This window comes from Geotrypetes seraphini, chromosome 6 (assembly GCF_902459505.1).
Source record: "Geotrypetes seraphini chromosome 6, aGeoSer1.1, whole genome shotgun sequence".
NCBI classification, from domain to species: domain Eukaryota; kingdom Metazoa; phylum Chordata; class Amphibia; order Gymnophiona; family Dermophiidae; genus Geotrypetes; species Geotrypetes seraphini.
In genome coordinates this window covers 65,735,104-65,753,579 of record NC_047089.1, presented here as the reverse complement: position 1 = coordinate 65,753,579, position 18,476 = coordinate 65,735,104, and the positions used below count along the sequence as shown (strand labels likewise).

General features: G+C 38.6%; 1 protein-coding gene across 1 annotated transcript in view; it reads left to right on the top strand.

Annotated features, from left to right (window-relative positions):
- COG3 (component of oligomeric golgi complex 3) overlaps positions 1-18,476 on the top strand; it is a 139,543-nt gene that overhangs the window by 34,812 nt on the left and 86,255 nt on the right. Inside the window, exons 10-12 of the mRNA XM_033947430.1 lie at positions 6,716-6,842; positions 10,102-10,193; positions 17,673-17,812. Coding sequence (XP_033803321.1) covers positions 6,716-6,842; positions 10,102-10,193; positions 17,673-17,812 — 359 coding nt within the window. The remainder of the gene's footprint in view (positions 1-6,715; positions 6,843-10,101; positions 10,194-17,672; positions 17,813-18,476) is intronic.

The following is an 18,476-nucleotide window of genomic DNA, read 5'->3' as shown; positions in this document are numbered from 1 at the left end:
CAGACAATTTCTGCGTCTCAATGGCCACGATTTTGGTCCTGGAGATTAAGATCTACAAAGTCAGCATCTATGAGTCAAACATGGATGTTTTTATTACATAGAGTGTTATGGACCCCTACGCGCTTGCAAAAGATAGATAATATTAGATCCAATAGATGCTGGCATTGTAAAATAGAAATAGGGACGTTAGATCATCTAATTTTTTTTTGTCCCTGTGTAAATGCCTTTTGGAATATGATTTGGCCCCAAATTAACAAATTACTAGAAAATCATGTAGGACTCTCATATGACACTGTATTATTTGGAACTGCAATGAGAACTCAGAGTCCGATCTCAGTAAACAATAATAAACTACTATTAATATTGACAGGAGTCGCCATGCAACAAATAACTCAGAATTGGAAAGACTATACCAAATTAAATTATACGTTCTGGTGGAACTCTGTCTGTCATATATACAAAATGGAAAAAGTAATAGCATTACAACACGGGAACATTCATAATTTCAATAAAATTTGGCAACCATTGACTAATTATTCTAATGATTAGATTTCTTAGCACAATTATAATAATTATATAGAAAAGGGGTGGGATATGTATAATTTTTAAAATCATTAATTGGAAAAAGGGGAGGGATGTATAACTTTTGATTATATATAATATATACTGTTTATAAATTAAGTTGTATTAATGATAGATACAATGATATATAGTAATTAATTATATCACTTGAATTTCAACTATTGTAAAAATTGAAAAATTCAATAAATAAAAAAATTTAATCAATCAATGGTATCAGAATCAGCTATTAAAAAGACTTCAAAGGGGCCATTGTTGACACCTCCAGGGAAGGATCTTTGCCTCCTTGACTCCATGGGCTGCAAAGTCTATCAAGGATCCATGCTTTCATCAAAAATCATTGCTCATCAGTTGCAAATTCTCCATTTTCAACATTCTATACTTCAACAATTAGATTCTGCCTTTCCGGAAGCGATACCAAGTTTGTATATTGCACTCCAGGAATCTACATACCTTTTGATTAAAACCAATTATGATGCTTACGACATTATATCTCGTACAGCGGCAGTGGCCATACTGGCCAGGCGTTCAGCATGGCTGCGAACATCAGATCTTAGAGATGATCTCCATGACAGGCTGGCGGACACTCCCTGCTTAGGAGACAGTCTTTTTGGCAAGAAGGTGCAGGCAAATGTGTCTCAATTTAAAGAGGATTCATCAACTAGTAGAGAGCTCTCAGTGCATTCTTCAGATCGTTTCCAACAATTTAGACACCCTTCTTCTTCTTCCTCTTATCGTAGAGCATTTCATCAGCAGTACTATCCTCGATGCAAGTTTACTCCATATAGCTGTCCTGCTCTTCTGAGATCACAGCCTTCGCCTTACACTCAGAAGCAGCGCTCGAGAGACAGGAAACAGTCATCTACACCTCAGCTTCCTGCGCTTAAACCCAGTCCCAGTTTTTGACCATCTACCAGTGGGGGGAGGGGAGGCGACTAACACATTTTCTTTCAGTTTAGCAGGCCATCACAACAGTCCTTAGCATATTTTCCCAGGGGTACTTCCTCAATTTCCTTCACAACTCTGTATCCTCCCAGCCTCCGAGCCCTTCCAAGGTTCCACACCATCGCATTCCACAGCTTGCAGTGGAGATTTCCCTTCTATTCCTCAATAGGACCTTCGAGCAGGTTCCAGGTGCTCAAGCGAATCAAGGATTCTACTCCCTGTTTTTTCTTATCCCCAAGAAGACACAAGACCTTTGTCCCATCCTTGACCTCAGGTCCCTAAATGCCTGCCTAAAGAAAGATGAGTTCAGGATGATATCTCTTCTAGTAATTCTTCCTCTTTTATAGCAATATGATTGGTTAGCTGCCCTAGACCTCAAGGATGCATACACTCACATTCCAATTCATCTTTCCCACTGGCACTTCCTTCACTTCACATTTCTGAATCAATATTTTCAATACAAAGTCCTGCCTGTCAGCCTTTCTTCGGCACCGAGAGTTTTCACAAAGTGCCTAGCAGTGGTAGCAGTTCATCTGCAAAAGCAACACCACATGGTATTCCCTTATTTAGAAGATTAGCTCCTAGTAGCTCATTCAAAGGATTAGTTGCTACTCTCTATTCAGGCTACGGTTCGAATCCTCCAAAAGTTCAATCTGATTCCAACTCGCTCCCTCATGTTTATCAGAACTTTACTGGACATAGACACTGCAAGGGCTTATCTTCCTCGAGACATCACTGTGGCGGACTACTTCAGGCTTCGCCAGCCTTACCAGTGTGCACCATTCTACGTCTCCTGGGTCACATGGCAGCCTCAATATCCCTAGTGCCGAATGCAAGACTCCACATGAGACCTTTGCAGTGGCACCTCAAGTTGCATTGGGATCAGCGCCATCAGTCTCTCACCAAGTTGGTTCCACTTCCTACAAAGATTCGGGATTCCCTCCTTTGGTGGATTCACTCTCCATCCCTCCGAGAGGGTTGTCCCTTTCAGCCTCCACCTCCTCTTTTCACTATAATGATGGATGTGTCCAATTAGGACTGGAGGGGAGGGGGGGGGGGCGCACCTCGACCATTTGCGCACTCAAGGACAATGGTCGACAAGTAAAAGATCCCTTCACATCAACCACAACAAATGCATTCTCATTCAAACAAATCATAGGCAGCGGAACACTTTTTTGTTTGTGGGGGCTTGCAAGCTCCGCCCCAGACCCTGCCTAATCTCTTTCCCAAACCCCACCCCCATAATAGTACAATTATAATACCATTTTTTCCATTCATTTTTCATATATACACACACAATATAATCTTATTAACAATACATAATGGTTAACCATAAATTCTCACGAGAATTTGTGGGAGCCAATCAAGAAGCCACTCAGCGCCGAGTAGGTGCGCCAAAGCACACTCCTGCTTTTTGCAGCTCAGCGGCAGAAGAAACGCTTTTCCGTGAGTAAAGACAGAGCCTGACTAGGGTTGGGAGAGAAAGGGGCTGGGGCAGTGCTCATTGAAAAACCCATTCCGCGGATGAAGAGCCTGACAGGAGAGGAGGGTAGGGAGGGAAGGGGGCTGGGTCAGTGCCAATTTTTATGGAGACCATGCTTTATCATCGTTTTTTTCCTCCTCCATATTCCTCTACACAGAGGAGTCTCTCCACTCATTAGACTGCAGAAGAGCATTACTTTTTTTTTTTTATACCTCAAAACAACTGACTAGTTCCATCAAACTGCTCAACTCTTCATTGCCTACAATCTGGCTACTCAGGGGAAGCAGATATTTAAAAGAACTCTCTCCTCTTGGATAGCACACTGCATCAGTTTTTGTTACAAAAGTGCACAGATCCAACCACAGGAGCTCATAAACTACGAGCTACATCTACTTCCTTTGCAAATTTAAGATAACATTACCATTCAGGATATTTGCAAGGCTGCAGCTTGGTCCTCAGTGCATACTTTTACAAAGCATTACTGTCTGAATCGGTGTTTTGCACAGGATCTGCGTTTTGGTTGATCAGTCCTACAGAACCTATTTGCACTGTAATTAGTTGTTCCACCACCCATCTCAGTTTTTCAGCTTGGGACTCACCAACAAGTGTGCCTGCATATCCCCTGCTTGTCTCCAGAGAAAGCAAAGTTGCATACCTGTAACATGTGTTCACCATAGACAGCAGGGGAATGCAGACACACTTGCCCGCCTTCCATCGCCTTGTCTCATTCCTGTTTATAGCTAGAAGACATACTGGCAGGGGAGGGGAGGGGTTTTAGATGTAGGGACTCCTGCACATGCCCAGTAAGCCAAAAGCTTACCTAGCTAGGAGAGAGCACCGGCACACAGGCTTAGTCAGAGGACTTCACCAACAAGTGATTGCATTCCCCTGCTGTCTACAGAGAACACCTATTATAGGTAAGCAATTTTGCTTTATGTGGAATTAGCAGATAAGGAGGTATGAGTATAAATAGAGGAGGTAGCATAAAAGGTTCTTCTGTTGATGACAAAGTAGTGGCTAATGCTTTATTTTTTTTCCCATTATTTTTTATTTTCAAATTTTACATAAAGTGTACAAAATATTAAAATACAAATGATAAATATATAATATCACTTTTATATCTAATACATTATATATCTAAATTTAATTTTCCCCCTCACCCTCCCCCCACCCTTTTATTACTTTAATATAATATTTTAAATTTTCAAATTTTACAGAAAGTATACAACATGTTAGAATACAATTGATGAATATTCAATAACATTTTTATATCTAATACATTATGTTCTAAATAAATTTTATCCCCTCTCCCTCCCCCCACCCTTCTATTACTTTTCATTCATACATTACATATTGTATAATATATTATATCATATTATATAGAAATTATTTTCCTTACCCCCCCTCTATGTGTGTCATAAAAAAAAAAAAATCCCAAAAAGAAGAAAAGGAGAAGAAAAATCCTACTATTTATTCATTACAGTATTTTGTCAATGGCCCCCATATTTTTATAAATTTAGTATATGTCCCCCTTTGTATTGCTATTGTTCTTTCCATTTTAAATATATGACATATTGTATTCCACCAAAATGTATAATTTAGGTTGTTATAGTTCTTCCAGTTGTTAGTTATATGCTGAATGGCAACCCCTGTCATAATTAATAAAAGCTTGTTATTTTCTGGTGAAATTTGACTTTTTTTTCTCATCATCATTCCAAATAATATTGTATCATATGATATTGCAATATGATTTTCCATCAATTTATTAATTTGTGGCCAAATTGAATTCCAAAAAGTTTTAATATAGGGACAATGATACAATAAATGATCTAATGTCCCTGGTTCTAGATTACAGTGCCAGCATTTATTGGACTTAGAACTGTCTAAATTTTGCAAACGTGTAGGGGTCCAAAAAGCTCTATGTAATAAAAAGAACCAAGTTTGTCTCATAGATGCTGACACTGTACATCCCATTCTCCAAGACCAAATTAGTGGCCATTGAGATGCATTAATCTGATGTCCAATCTCAATGCTCCAAATTTCTCTTAGACCATTTTTTGGTTTTTTATTCAAGTATCCAGATATTAATTTATACCACAATGCGGCTTGATGTCCTAGGAAGTCTGCTTGAAAACATAAAAACTTTAAACTATATTGATTATTTAATGTTTTCCATTCAGGGAACCCAACCTGAATGGCCTGCTTCAATTGCAACCATTTAAAACTTTGTGTTTTATTAAGACCAAATCTATGTTGCAATTGTGAAAAATCCAGCAGTTTACCTTCTGAAATAACATCGTCTAAAGATCTAATGCCTGCAATTATCCAGTTCTTCCAAAGGATTTGAGCTCCGCCAATTTTGATCTTGGAGTTTATCCATATAGATTGATTAGTTGATTTGTTTATTGGGATAGGTGTTAATTTATCAATAAATCTCAACGTTTTCCAAGTATCCATTAATATTTTATTTTCTCTATATCTTCTAGGTATGCTAATACTTGGTAAATGAACTAAATTTAGGGGAAACATAAGGCGCCATTCTAAATATAACCAATCCGGTGCATTATCCATAAGTTCTGGGAGGATCCAATACATACCCTGACGTAGAATATAGGCTTGATGGTACCTATAGAAATTTAGAAAAGCAAGCGCTGGTATCAATCCTGAAGAATTTCCTCAAATTCCTGTTAATGATGCAAACTACATTAGCATGAGGTGCCAGTAATAAAACAGTTCCTGCCCCAGTTCCATACTTTACTCTTTGCAACCTTGGTCTTCAGTGTCTCTCTACATTTAGATTTAATTACTTAGAGCTTGAGTTTAGAAAGGTAACGGATATAGTGCGTAGGTCCCTGACTGACTACTTACAATCTAAGTTTGTACTGGAGGCAATGGAGGGTGAAGCAACTTGTCCAGGGTTGAACCCTAACTCTCCTGATTTCTCAGACCTCTGCTTCAACTACTAGACTGCTTCTTAACTAAACTATTCGAATAAGCTTCAGTTTATCAGGGATGTTTTCTGTGTCTGTACAGCCTTGCATGCACCTTGTAGCATTATATAAATGCTTCCTCTTTTTTTTTTCCATTGTATTTTTTTCCCTGTCCTCTTCCTATTTTTCTTCCTTGCATCTCTTTCCTCTGGTCTCTTTTCTCTCTCCATCTTTTGCCTCCCTCTAGCTTCTTTTCCAGTCTTACCCTTTCCTTCCCTCTTCCTCTCTTGAACTTCGCTGTTTCTGCAGTGTACACCCACTCTCATCCCATGGCAGCCTCCTCATCCTGTTGCTAACATCTCTCTCGCTACCAGCTACTGACCCCCTCCCTTCTCTTTCTTTTGCCCTGTAGTTAGTGCCTCATCTCTCTTTCTTCCTATCCTGCAAATGGCTCAAACTTCTTTCTTCATCTGTCCTGCACTGGCAGTCTTCTTCCTTCCTTCTGCAGCTGTGTTGTACCGCTTGCATTTAGAAAGCTTATGAATGGGATTCTTTATGGTTGATTGATTGAAATTTTCATGGTGTTCCTGTGCTGAATTGACAGGGAACAATTTTTACAGCTTCATTTTAAACTTGATATACTGCTATGCCACCAAAGCAATCCTGAGCAGCCTGTTATGCATAAAAGCTGTCCTCTACTTTTGTGCACTCTGTGGCTGATTGTTAACAGAAAAAGGAAAATACTGTTAAGTTATGTGTTTTTTCTTTTTTTGACTAGGTATCAACATTTGCTAGGTGAAATACATCAGTGCTATCTTGATCAGAGGGAACATTTACTGAGTCCCAGTATTACTATGACAATTAGTGACCTGACTAGTCAGAACAACAGAGATCACTGTGCTCTGGTAAACATTTGTTTTTCTCAGATTGTTTCAATTTAGAAATCCTTATTTGTTTTCTTAACATCTACACTTTTTTTCCTATTAATACATTTTTAGAAAACTTTTATTTTTAAATGCATGCTTGTTGCAGACTTTATTCTGGGCTGTTATTTATTCTTCAAGCTTTGTGTTTGTAAACACTTTCTAATTGCATATTTAAAAGCTTCTAGGGATACCAGCTTTATGGCAGTGCTACACGCTGCCTCCTGAAAGATATGAGTTGATTCCCCCAGACCAAGTCTTCCGCTCCCTATGTCAGCTGGGTGTGAGAATGTTGAGAAGACAGTGTTCATAGCTTTTGATGATGAGGAAAAGAAGTCCAAGCCATTGTGCAGTGGTTACACCTAGTTATGGGATTTAGGATCCAGGAAGAAACCCTTGTGCATGACCCCTGGCTGAGGACTGTGTCATGGAGCCAAACTGAGCTGTAGAAGAAGAAATTGTAAAATCAATAGTCACCAGCTGTCATTTGGGCCTGGTGCTTAAACATATGAAATAAATTTCATTGTCTTGACTGAGTTTGTTATAAATACAGTAAAACCATGGTTTACCAGCATAATTCGTTCCAAAAACATGCTTGTAATCCAAAACTGTCGTATATCAAAGCAAATTTCCCCATAAGAAATAATGGAAACTCAGACGATTCATTCCACAACCCAAAAACTTTAATACAAAATACTATACGTACTTGTATTGCAAGACCTCGCTCATTTAGAACAGTCACTACACTCCCGCAGCATCGTAGAGAGAAGAACCATCAGCTCAGTTATGATGATGTGATGTGTATATACTGTAAGTACTTGTATTGCAAAACCTTGCTTTGTATATCAAGTTAAAATTTAATAAAATGTTTTGCTTGTCTTGCAAAACACTTGCATATCAAGTTACTTGCAATCCAAGGTTTTACTGTACTTAAAATAGTTCATAAATGTTACATTCCTTTATTAGTTGTTTTAATAAGTATTATGCTGACATTGTATTATATCTCTTATTTGAATTTCAGTGCTGTTATAAGTGTATTTTGAAACTGTTTCAAGGTAGTCCTATTATTAAGTTTCAATTTACTGATTTTGAGTTTACTTCAATATTTTTAAATTTGGTCTTTTTACTACTATTATGCGTTTAATAAAAATGTAAGTTTTATGTTGAATTGTACTTGCTGTACACCGCTTTGGGTGAATCTCTTCATAAAGGCAGTTAATAAATCCAAATGAATAAATAGCAGAGGCAGTACATTCTCCCCTAGAACCTGTTTATAAAACATATTAGCCTCAAAGGCTTGATCACGTCTGATTCTTCTTTTTGGGAGCGACATTTAACCCAAGACTTACAATGCTCATGAATTCAGTATGTATGTTAATTTTTTTAAATTTTAAATTCTAGAGTCAATTTTCTCAAAGCAATTTACTTGTGTAAATAGTGATTTATGCGTATAAATTTGCAGTCATCAAATTGAGCTCCCTCGATATAGCTAAAACCTTGTAGCTGCATTGAAAAGGCATTCCTGGGGCTGTGTTAGATAACAGAAAGAAAATAGCATGCAGATAGAATTTTCAGCTTATATATGTTATTTTCCATGCAGAGATTGTTGCACTTATTTTTTGCATGGATGTTTTGTACCCATGGCCAATTTCAAAGATATAAAAAGGATGGAGTCGGTCCAGAGGAAAGCTACTAAAATGGTGTGTGCTCTTCGTGATCAGGCGTATGGGGACAGACTTAAAGTTCTCAATCTGTATACTTTGGAGGAAAGGTGGGAGAGAGGAGATATGATAAGAGTCATTTCAATACCTACATAATATAAATGTGCATGAGTTGAGTCTGCTTCATTTGAAAGGAAACTGCAATGAGAGGGATGAAGTTAAGAGATGATAGACTCCGGAGTAATTTTAGGAGATACTTTTTTACGGAAAGGGTGGTAGATACATGGAACGGTCTCCCAGAAGAGGTGGTAGAAACAGAGACTGTGTCTGAATTCAATAGGGCCTGGGATAGGCACATGGGATCTCTCGGAGAGAGAGAAAGAGATAATGGTTACTATGGTATGGGCAGACTAGATGAGCCATTTGACCTTTATCTGCCGTCATGTTTCTATGAATAGACCTGCACACATTTGCTTTGAGAATTGATACTAAGCCAGTATTTAAAAGTATCCACTGACCTCTGCCCAATGCAGACCTTTTAATAGTGTGGGTTGTTTTTGGGGGTTTTTTTGGTGGGGGAGTCCTAATGTATTTGGCATTACATGTAGATTATTTTTACCAATTCTAATTTTAAAATGCAATACGTATCATTTTAAATTAGAAAAATCAAATTGAAATTCAGGGTTTTGTTTTTGTTTTAATAGTTATCTGTTGACTTTTGTTTACCTAGGTGTACTTTGTTTATAATGGTGATCATTGATCTAAAATCACATGACAAAAAAAAAAGTGAAGTGTGGCTGTACTTAGGTACAGCAGTGTGAGGCAAAATGCTTGATCAATCTCTATAAACCCTTCTAGTAGGTAGCTGTAGAGCTCTTCCTTACTTCTCTTCATGTGAAGGGCATCTACTATTTCAGCTACCAATCAGACCTTATTCCAGAATCCAACCTGAATCTCATAGTAGAAAATGACATGGGGACAAATTTTCCCCATAGGATGGGAACTCATTTTCCCATCCCGTCCCTGCGAGTTCTTTCCTGTCCCTGCTCCATCCCTGCAAGCTCCATCCTTATCTGCACAAGCCTCAAACACTTTAAAATCATAAGTATTCTAGGCTTGTGCGGTTAAGGCAGAGCTTACTGGAATGGGACAGGGACAGTGACAAAACTCACGGGGACAGGATGGGGGAATTGAGTTCCTGTGGGGATGGGGACAAATTTGTCTCCGTGTCATTCTCTATCTCATAGAAGCCCCTGACTCATGTTTGAGCTGATATTCTTCTTGTTTGCTTAGCCCTGCTTTAGCACCAAGTAAAAAATATCTAGTGCAGTGCCCAGCTTGGTCAGTCTTCAGTGGATCCATATTTACAAATATCCTGAAAAAGGTTTGATTATGTATTCCTCCTGGGCTGGCCTAGGAAATGCTGTACTGTGCTATCAGAATCAGGGGCTTTCTGGAACACATTTATTGACTTTATAGTACAGCAATATTGGAACAGCACTGTAGCAATTTTATTATAGTAATGCTTATAAAATATGGATTTCAGTTTGCTTAGAATATTAATACTACTTTGATAACAGGTGCGAAGCGGCTGTGCCTTTATGGTTCATGTGTGCCAGGATGAACACCAACTGTACAATGAATTTTTCACAAAGACCTCTCCTAAATTAGAGTAAGTGAGAAATACTATACTTATCAGTATTTACCTGGTATGCAATATAATATCATTTGTCATGTAACAGCTCAGTGCTACCCCTAATTCCCAGTCATGCCTAACACTGGATATTAAGAGAATCTCTCGAGCACTTCCTATGCATCTGTGAATGTGTCATCGCTATTTTAACCTGCCAGCTGGGCTCTCATGTACCTCTTTGAATACATCTGTGGTTTCTAGGGACATCGGGATGCCACACTTCCTGAAAGTTACACCTACAGATCAAATACAAAAAAACTACTGCAAGGGAAGGGGAATCTACTTGTAATGGGGGGAAAAGGTTTTGGTGCAAATGCAGATGTTAACTTCACAAATGGAAACAGAGAAGGTGACCTGTGGTGCTCAACGTCTTTATTCACAATCAAGAGCATTTGTTCTATTGTGTGGATCTTGATGTGAATAAAGATGTTGAGCGCCACAGGTCACCTTTTCTGTTTCCATTTGTTCTACTGTGATGAGATAGCATCGCTTGTTTGGGTGTGATGTTAACTTCACAGCATTCTATTAGGTTTTGTACATAGAGCAGGGGTGCCCACACTTTTTGGCCTTGCGAGCTACTTTTAAAATGACCAAGTCAAAATGATCTACCAACAATAAAATTTAAAAAAACACAAAGCACACTGTACGCAGAGAAAATGTTAATTATCATTTATATTCTGGGGTTTTTTCAAAGCGGTCAAGACAGATGATTTTATGCAATATCACCTCAGTAACAACTATACAAAAATAGACAAATATACCCCCTCCCTTTTTACTAAACCGCGATAGCGTTTTTTAGCGCAGGGAGCTGCGCTGAATACCCTGTGCTGCTCTCGACGCTCATAGGCTCCCTGCACTAAAAACTGCTATTGCGGTTTAGTAAATGGGGGCCATAGTGCAAAATATAGACAGCAGATATAAATTTTCAAAACGGACACATTTTGATCACTAAACTGAAAATAAAATAATTTTTCCTACCTTTGTTGTCTGGTGATTTCATGAGTCTCTGGTTGCACTTTCTTCTTTTGATTGTACATCCAATATTTCTTCTCTTCTTCCAGCCTCCTCCAGACTTCGTTCCTTCCCCCAACTTTTTCTTCATATCTCCCTGCCCCCCTCCCCTTTCTTTCTTTCTCCCAGCCCCCCTTCTTTCTATCTGTCTGTCTGTCTTTCTCTCTCCATGCCTCCTTTCTTTTTTGCTGTCTCTCTGTCCCCCCTTTCTTTCTTTTTCTGTTTCCCTTCTTTCTTTCTCGCTACATGCCCCCTTTCTTTCTCCCTGCCCTCCCCCAAGCCACCACCGCCGCCATCGGCGAACAGACCTCTAAGCCACTGATGCAGAAGCACCAGGCCAACCAGCCTTCCCCCCGAAGTAAATTCTGACGTCAGAGAGGAAGTTCCAGTCCAGCCAGGCAGCGATTGGCTGACCCGGAACTTCCTCTCCGACGTCAGAATTGACATTGGGGGGGGGGAAGGCTGGTTGGCCCGTTGCTTCTGCATCTGGAAGCAGGTTGAACACGAAGGCAACGCGAGTCTATCACGGAGCCTGGGATGGACTTCGCGATCGATTCACGTTGCCTTCGTGATTTACTGGTTGATTGCAATCAACCTTTTGGGCACCCCTGATATAGAGGAAGTGATATGTGATTTCAAAATGTTTTCACTTTGTATTGAAGGGTTTTAAATTCTTAAGACTAGGGTGACCAACTCTCCCTTATTTCCCAAGAACTCCCTTATTAGAGAGCTAATGAGCTAATTTTCTTGGAACCTCCCGGCTTAGTTCTGCAGCATCAGTTGGCAAATACATTAAGGTTAGGACTAAGAAACATGTAAATTTTTATTCTATATTGTGATCTGTATATTATATACAGCGTAAATTAATTTTGTTTAATATTATCCATTCCATCAACATTGGCTGGAGTGAAGACCCTCTTCTGCTTCCTGACACCAGCAGACAGTCTCCTCCATATATCCTCTCCCTATGTTATCCTATCTACTGTGAATGTCTCTTTTTGTAACCCGTTCTTAGCTTCCGGAAAGACGGGATAGAAATCTAAATAAATAAATAAATACATGATGCCATGCTTAAAAAAATTATTGCAACTAAACCTCTCTTAAATTCATGACACAGTTGGTCACCCTACCTAAAGCATTTAAGTTGGTTCCAGTGCACAGCTGTTCTTCATAGATACTTATATATTAAAAAAAATCTGCATTAAAGTACTTTCTTGGGAAACTAGTCTATAGACTTGCCTAGCCTGGTGTGTGTCTTGGCTTCTTTCCTTCACTTATCTGGCAGTAAAGACAGAGACTGTTTCTGACTGGTAAGAACAATTATCCGTTATATTTTTTCTTCTGTTCCTTGATCCCTTACAGTTTTATATAATTTTAAATAAAATGGGTTTTCCCTTTGAAAATTCAGGCACTGTGTGGATACCTGCTTCATCTCCGACTTCCCCCAACATACCCTTGCCTCTGTTTCTTTTAGACTCTGAGAAGAGGGAAAGTTACTTAAATGACTGCTTAATTACTCTTGCAGATGCCTTTGAAAATACATTACATAAGCAGTAATCTGAGTTCCTTGGTGCCCTTCTCACTATTTCATGATTTAAGGAATGTGTTGTCTATTGACCAGCAGGTGGAGATAAGCTCAGTAGAATTCTGTATTTTCTATAAGAATTTTTCTATCTCCAGTGCAACTGCAAGTTTTGAAAGTTTACTCCTGGCCCAACTGGTCAGCTGGCTCCCAGCTGAGCAAGGGGATGTTAGATATTGCTTGTGGTCACATCTAGAGGTCTCTAGATCGGTGCCTTTCCCTTTCCCCCTAGCCTCACTCAAAACATTAAGCAGCAGCTCTTATACTTCAGGGGGGAAAAAAGTAAAGATAGTTTAACCCTACCTTCTGTTTTCTTTCCAATAACCAATTCCTAATCCACAACAAAACATTGCCACAAGAAAACATTCACTTTAGTTTCATGAGAGCACAAAACTCCCTTACACATTCAGCATCCTCTTCGTTTCTTTGCAAAGACTGTATGGCAAGTCATATTGCTTTTCTTTAGCAGTGACTGCCTTCTTGTTGCACTCCCATGCAATTACTTAGGGGGTCTTTTACAAAACCACAGTAGCTATGCTGCTGCGGTAAATGCACCAAAGCCAATTCAATTCCTATGGGCTTTGGTACATTTACTGCATCTTTGTAAAAGATCCCCTGAGTAGTTCTTTTAAAATTATCTTAGGCCTCAAAATGACCTTCCTCAGCAGTTTGCTTAAGCCATGTCTTCTGACTTTGGAGAGATGGCTAGATCAAAACATTGTCTTGGTGGTGCTTAACTGCTTCCAAGTTATAGCATTTTCATAATCTGTATCTTTGAATAACTTAGTCATGGTTTTCATTCAGCAGTTCTGTGTTCAGCATGTTTAGACCTTTGTTTCAAAGTCACTTCATAAAACAGAGCCTGATTCTTCATCCTGAAGTATTTGAATCAGCTCAGCTACTGTGAATGGAGACAAGTGAGTTATGTCTGACTTCTTATGTGCCTTGGTAATTCAGCTTTAGGAAATGGAGCTAATTTGGGTTGCTGTGACAAAGCATGTGAATACTTATGCAGTGCAGATTTTATGGGTTGTTATTTACTTTTTGAATATTTTTGTTTTATCTTGAAAATAGAGACTGCTCTGTAGATTAGTGAAACAAACTATTTTAATGCTTTTTAAACTAATTTTTAGACAAAATGTGAAAAATCTGAAAGGGTTTAAAACTTTGCAAGGCACTTCACAATTTCACCCCTTTCTGTGCTTAATAAAAGCTACAGGAACAAAATAAAGAAGTTACTCCACCATTAAATTTCTCAATCTGTGATTGATTATTAAAAAAAAGTATCTCTCTTGGGCTAAATGAAACAGTACCATGCCATGTTACTATCGGAAGTATTATATCAGAAGCAAAAGTTTCAGTAAGGTCATTAATTGGTTTTAGTTTTTCTTTCACAGAATGAACGTTAACCAACACTATATCCACTTCTCTCTTGCTGTTAGGTACCTGCTCCTTCCCTATAATAATAAAAACTCCCTTGCTGTTAATGAAGATGTTTAGTATAGGTAGTTTATGCTGCCTACACCTATTTCTGATTGGTCAATATGAGGCTCTTAATGCCCCCTTAGTATTAGAAGCATTTGAATGTAAAACTTTTTTTAAAATTGTTTTCGTAATGTGCACATCTGTGATAGTATAGGAATATATGATACATCTATTATACAAGGAAAACAATGCTGCTCATATGGTATATGTTTGATATAAAGCCCATGTTATGGGGATCAGCTTGTATGGGGAAAAAAAAGGAAAAGACATCAAAATATTTGGGTTTAGTTACAGTAAATTAAATATCTAGAACCATATTTTACAATCTCAATCTGTTGAAAAATTAACAAATTATTTTAAGTTATTCTGTTCCATTACAACTTTATCCTTTAAAAATAATTCTGACTGTAGAACTTCAAAAAATACATACTGAATATTTTCAAATGATACTAAATATTTAGGGCTCCTTTTACAAAGGTGCGTTAGGGCCTTAACACGTGGAATAGCGTGCGCTAGCCGCTACTGTCTCCTTTTAAGCAGGCGGTAATTTTTCAGCTAGCGTGCGCTAAAAACGCTAGCCCACCTTAGTAAAAGGAGCCCTTAGATGGATATTTAAGAAAGAATGTGGCACCTATTGCAAGTACTTTAGCTTTCAGTTGTAAGAAGGCCCTTCTTTTCATTTGAATTGCATGGGCTACATCAGGAAAAATTTGAATAGCCTGACCACAAAAGAGCAATTGGTTTGTTTAGGAAAATATGCTTCTCCTTGGAGAAGCAGGCAACATATTCTCACATGGAGGTGACGTCCTCCACGGAGCCCAGTATGGACAGTGGTAAAAGTGGATTGAAATTTTGCAACTGCCCGCACCGCACATGCACGAGTGCCTTCCCACCCAACATTAGCTCACGGCACCTCAGTTCCATAAGCAAGCTAAGAAGCCAACCAGGGGAGGTGGAGGGTTGTGAGAATTATTTACCTGCTGTCCTCGGATAATACCTGTTACAATAAGTGTGCTTTATCCTTGGACAAGCAGGCAGCATATTCTCACATGTGGGACTCCCTAGCTTACTGAAATGGAATGGAGGGGATAGTTGGTCATTAAGAAGAAAATAAATTCTCTAATACTCCTTGGCTGAAACAACCATCTTTTCCCATGCCACACAAAAACTGTTTGAATACCATCTACATCTTTTAGAGTCGAGGCTTAAGACCAACTCTATCAGATCCACCTTAGTGCAGGTGGTGCTTTTCATCAAGTAAAACCCATCTCTATTCATCCTTTAGTTATTGACTCTGTGAGACTTTCTTCCATTGATGCTTCCTATCGAGTTTCCTGCAGTGGCATGGTGCTTCAGTGTTGTCTTATCCCAGCTGATGAAAGCTCCCTTTAAACATTATATTACATTACATTTATTGACTTCTATTCCACCTTAACTTCGCAGTTTTAGGCAGATTACAATAACAGACAAACTGGACGTTTCTAGCAAGTTCACAAATTCAGATGTATTATAGAGCAGCATTAACATTTCCTGACATATTTCCTGAATAACAAGATTTTTATTTCCATACAGAAAGTTTTATAATCTGGCACTTCATATAAAATTCTAATAATATGGTGGTCCAGTTTAGCAACCTGGAAAACTGATAGGCCCTCCAACATTTTCTTTTGTTTTATGCTCTTAATTGAAGTGTAGGTAATTGAGTTCTGGACTTTCCTGGGTCTGGCCATGTTTTTCAGGATGAAATGCTCATTCAGGTAGGTTGGAATGGAGTCATTCAAGACTTTAAATAACAGACAATAAGATTTAAATAATATTCTTGCCTATATCGGAAGCCAGTGTGTCTCTAGATAGAGGATTTATGGTCATATTTACCCAGGGAAAAGATCAATCTGAGAGCCGTGTTCTGTATGGTCTGTAACTGTTTTATCTTTGCGGTAGGACAAGGTAATTACAAGGTATTACAATTATCTAGCAATCCCAGAACAAGGAAATGAACCAGAACCCTTTCAAAGAACACAACCACCTGACCTTGGAGGATCATTGTTATGATGAAGGTCACTTCAACCCACATGGGCAGTGAGCTTCAGACCTTAGTAGCAGATTCAACTTTGTACAAGGTTTTAAAAAAAGAATGATATTACATACCCATTCTAAGTTCCTTGCTAAGGTAGTGCCAGCATTCCATCTTAACCAGTCAATTGTTCTGCCACATTTTTCCAACCCCTCATATCTGCAAAGGTGAAAGTGTACTACATAGTTTGGACTGTAGGTCAGCCTTGGCCTTCTATCTGGAGTGGGCTGAAGCCCATAGGAAGTCCACCCAACTTTTTGTTTCTTTTGACCCAAACATGCTTTCAATTGGTTAGCAGATGCATTTCATTCACTTATGCCCAGGCTGAGCTTAGTCTAGCACATCATGGTTATGGATGCCTCCATAGAAGAGATTTGCAGAGTTGTGATGTAAGCCTCTGTCTATACATTTACTTCAGATTATTGCTTAGAATGAGACTTCCTGATGTGACAATCGTGCCAAACAGTGGTCAAATCTTTTGGGGGATTAGAATCCTACACCCCCTCAGCTCAATTATTTCCTGCTCTTAGCTGCCTTCCAAAATAAATAAAGATGCACATTGCGCATGTGTTATGGTCTGCTTTCACCAGTTGTGAAGCTCATATTCTATTGTTTTTCCTTTTTTTAATTGAAGGCAGCTTGCAGCTACATGTGAAGATAAGCAAATCCTGCTTGTCCTTAGAGAAAAGTTACTTTCCTGTAGCAGGTGTTCTTAGAGGATAGCAAGATACACATTCTTGCATACCCTCTCTCTTGGAATTAAACTCTAAAAGCTAGAGATTTTACGATGTCATGCATGACAGTGCAGGCGGGAAGGTGTGTACATGAACAGTTAAACCTACTCATGAAGTTTTTGTGGAGAATTATTCCTGCTCTAGTCTCTGTCAGATGATGTCGCTTACATGTAAGAATGTGTATTCTGTTGCCCTTGGAGAATACCTGATATAGGTAAGCAACTTGTTTTCTCCTCCTAAGGGTATATAGTTCTGTTTATTCCTGACAGCCTGGATTGCTTTCAGGTTGACTTGAGTGAAGAGATGCTTTAGATCAGGGATCTCAAAGTCCCTCCTTGAGGGCCGCAATCCAGTCGGGTTTTCAGAATTTCCCCAATGAACATGCATTGAAAGCAGTGCATGCACATAGATTTCATGCATATTCATTGGGGAAATCCTGAAAACTTGACTGGATTGCGGCCCTTGAGGAGGGACTTTGAGACCCCTGCTTTAGATGTATTTTATGTTCAAGTGGACATTCTGGTTTAGTGTCTTATTTTTTAATATTTCCCTTTTTTTCTTTATTCTTACAGTGAACTTTTGGAAAAGCTGTGCTTATCGCTGTATGATGTCCTCAGGCCACTTATCATCCATGTTATTCATTTAGAAACTTTGTCAGAGCTTTGTGGGATTCTCAAAAATGAGATGCTTGAAGATCACGTTCAGAACAATGGTAAATTATAAAATGTAGGGTTCAATAAGTGCATTGCTTGAATTCTCCAAGCTATCTTATAAGATATTCCAAATTATACTTAATTTTTAATGTGATAACTCTGTAAAATAGATATTTTGATGGAGGAGAATTTTTATATAGGGATCAACATTAAATTGCCTTAAAGCAGCTATATAGTTCAGGGAAGGTTGTGTTCATTTCACTTGTTTTAAAACAGTTTTCATCATTTTGATAAACGTAAATGAATAAAGTTAGCAATGATGTTATTTTCTCTGTCTTCACTCTTCCATTTTTGCATTTGAGTAAGGGTCCCTTTTCTTAGCTTGCATTTACCAACACACTTTAGAAACAACTAGTAATTTCTAAGTTTTAAAAGAGAAAGCAGGCCAAGCCATAGAAACCTACACCTCCCTTATCCATGCCAGACTACTCCAGAGAAATGAGTTATGTCCCCTGCTAGCAAAAAAAAGTTCAGAACTGATTCATACACTTAATAAGGGGGTGAGGCTGCCCTCTGCTCTTCCATATTTTCTGTCTTCAGATTGTTTAGTCACAGTTTTGGATAGATTTTAATGATTCACCATAGAAAAGAGTTTACCACATCAAATTGTGCTTTGATATGAAGGAGGATTTTCTTAGCAATGATTTGAAAGTAGAGCCCTAG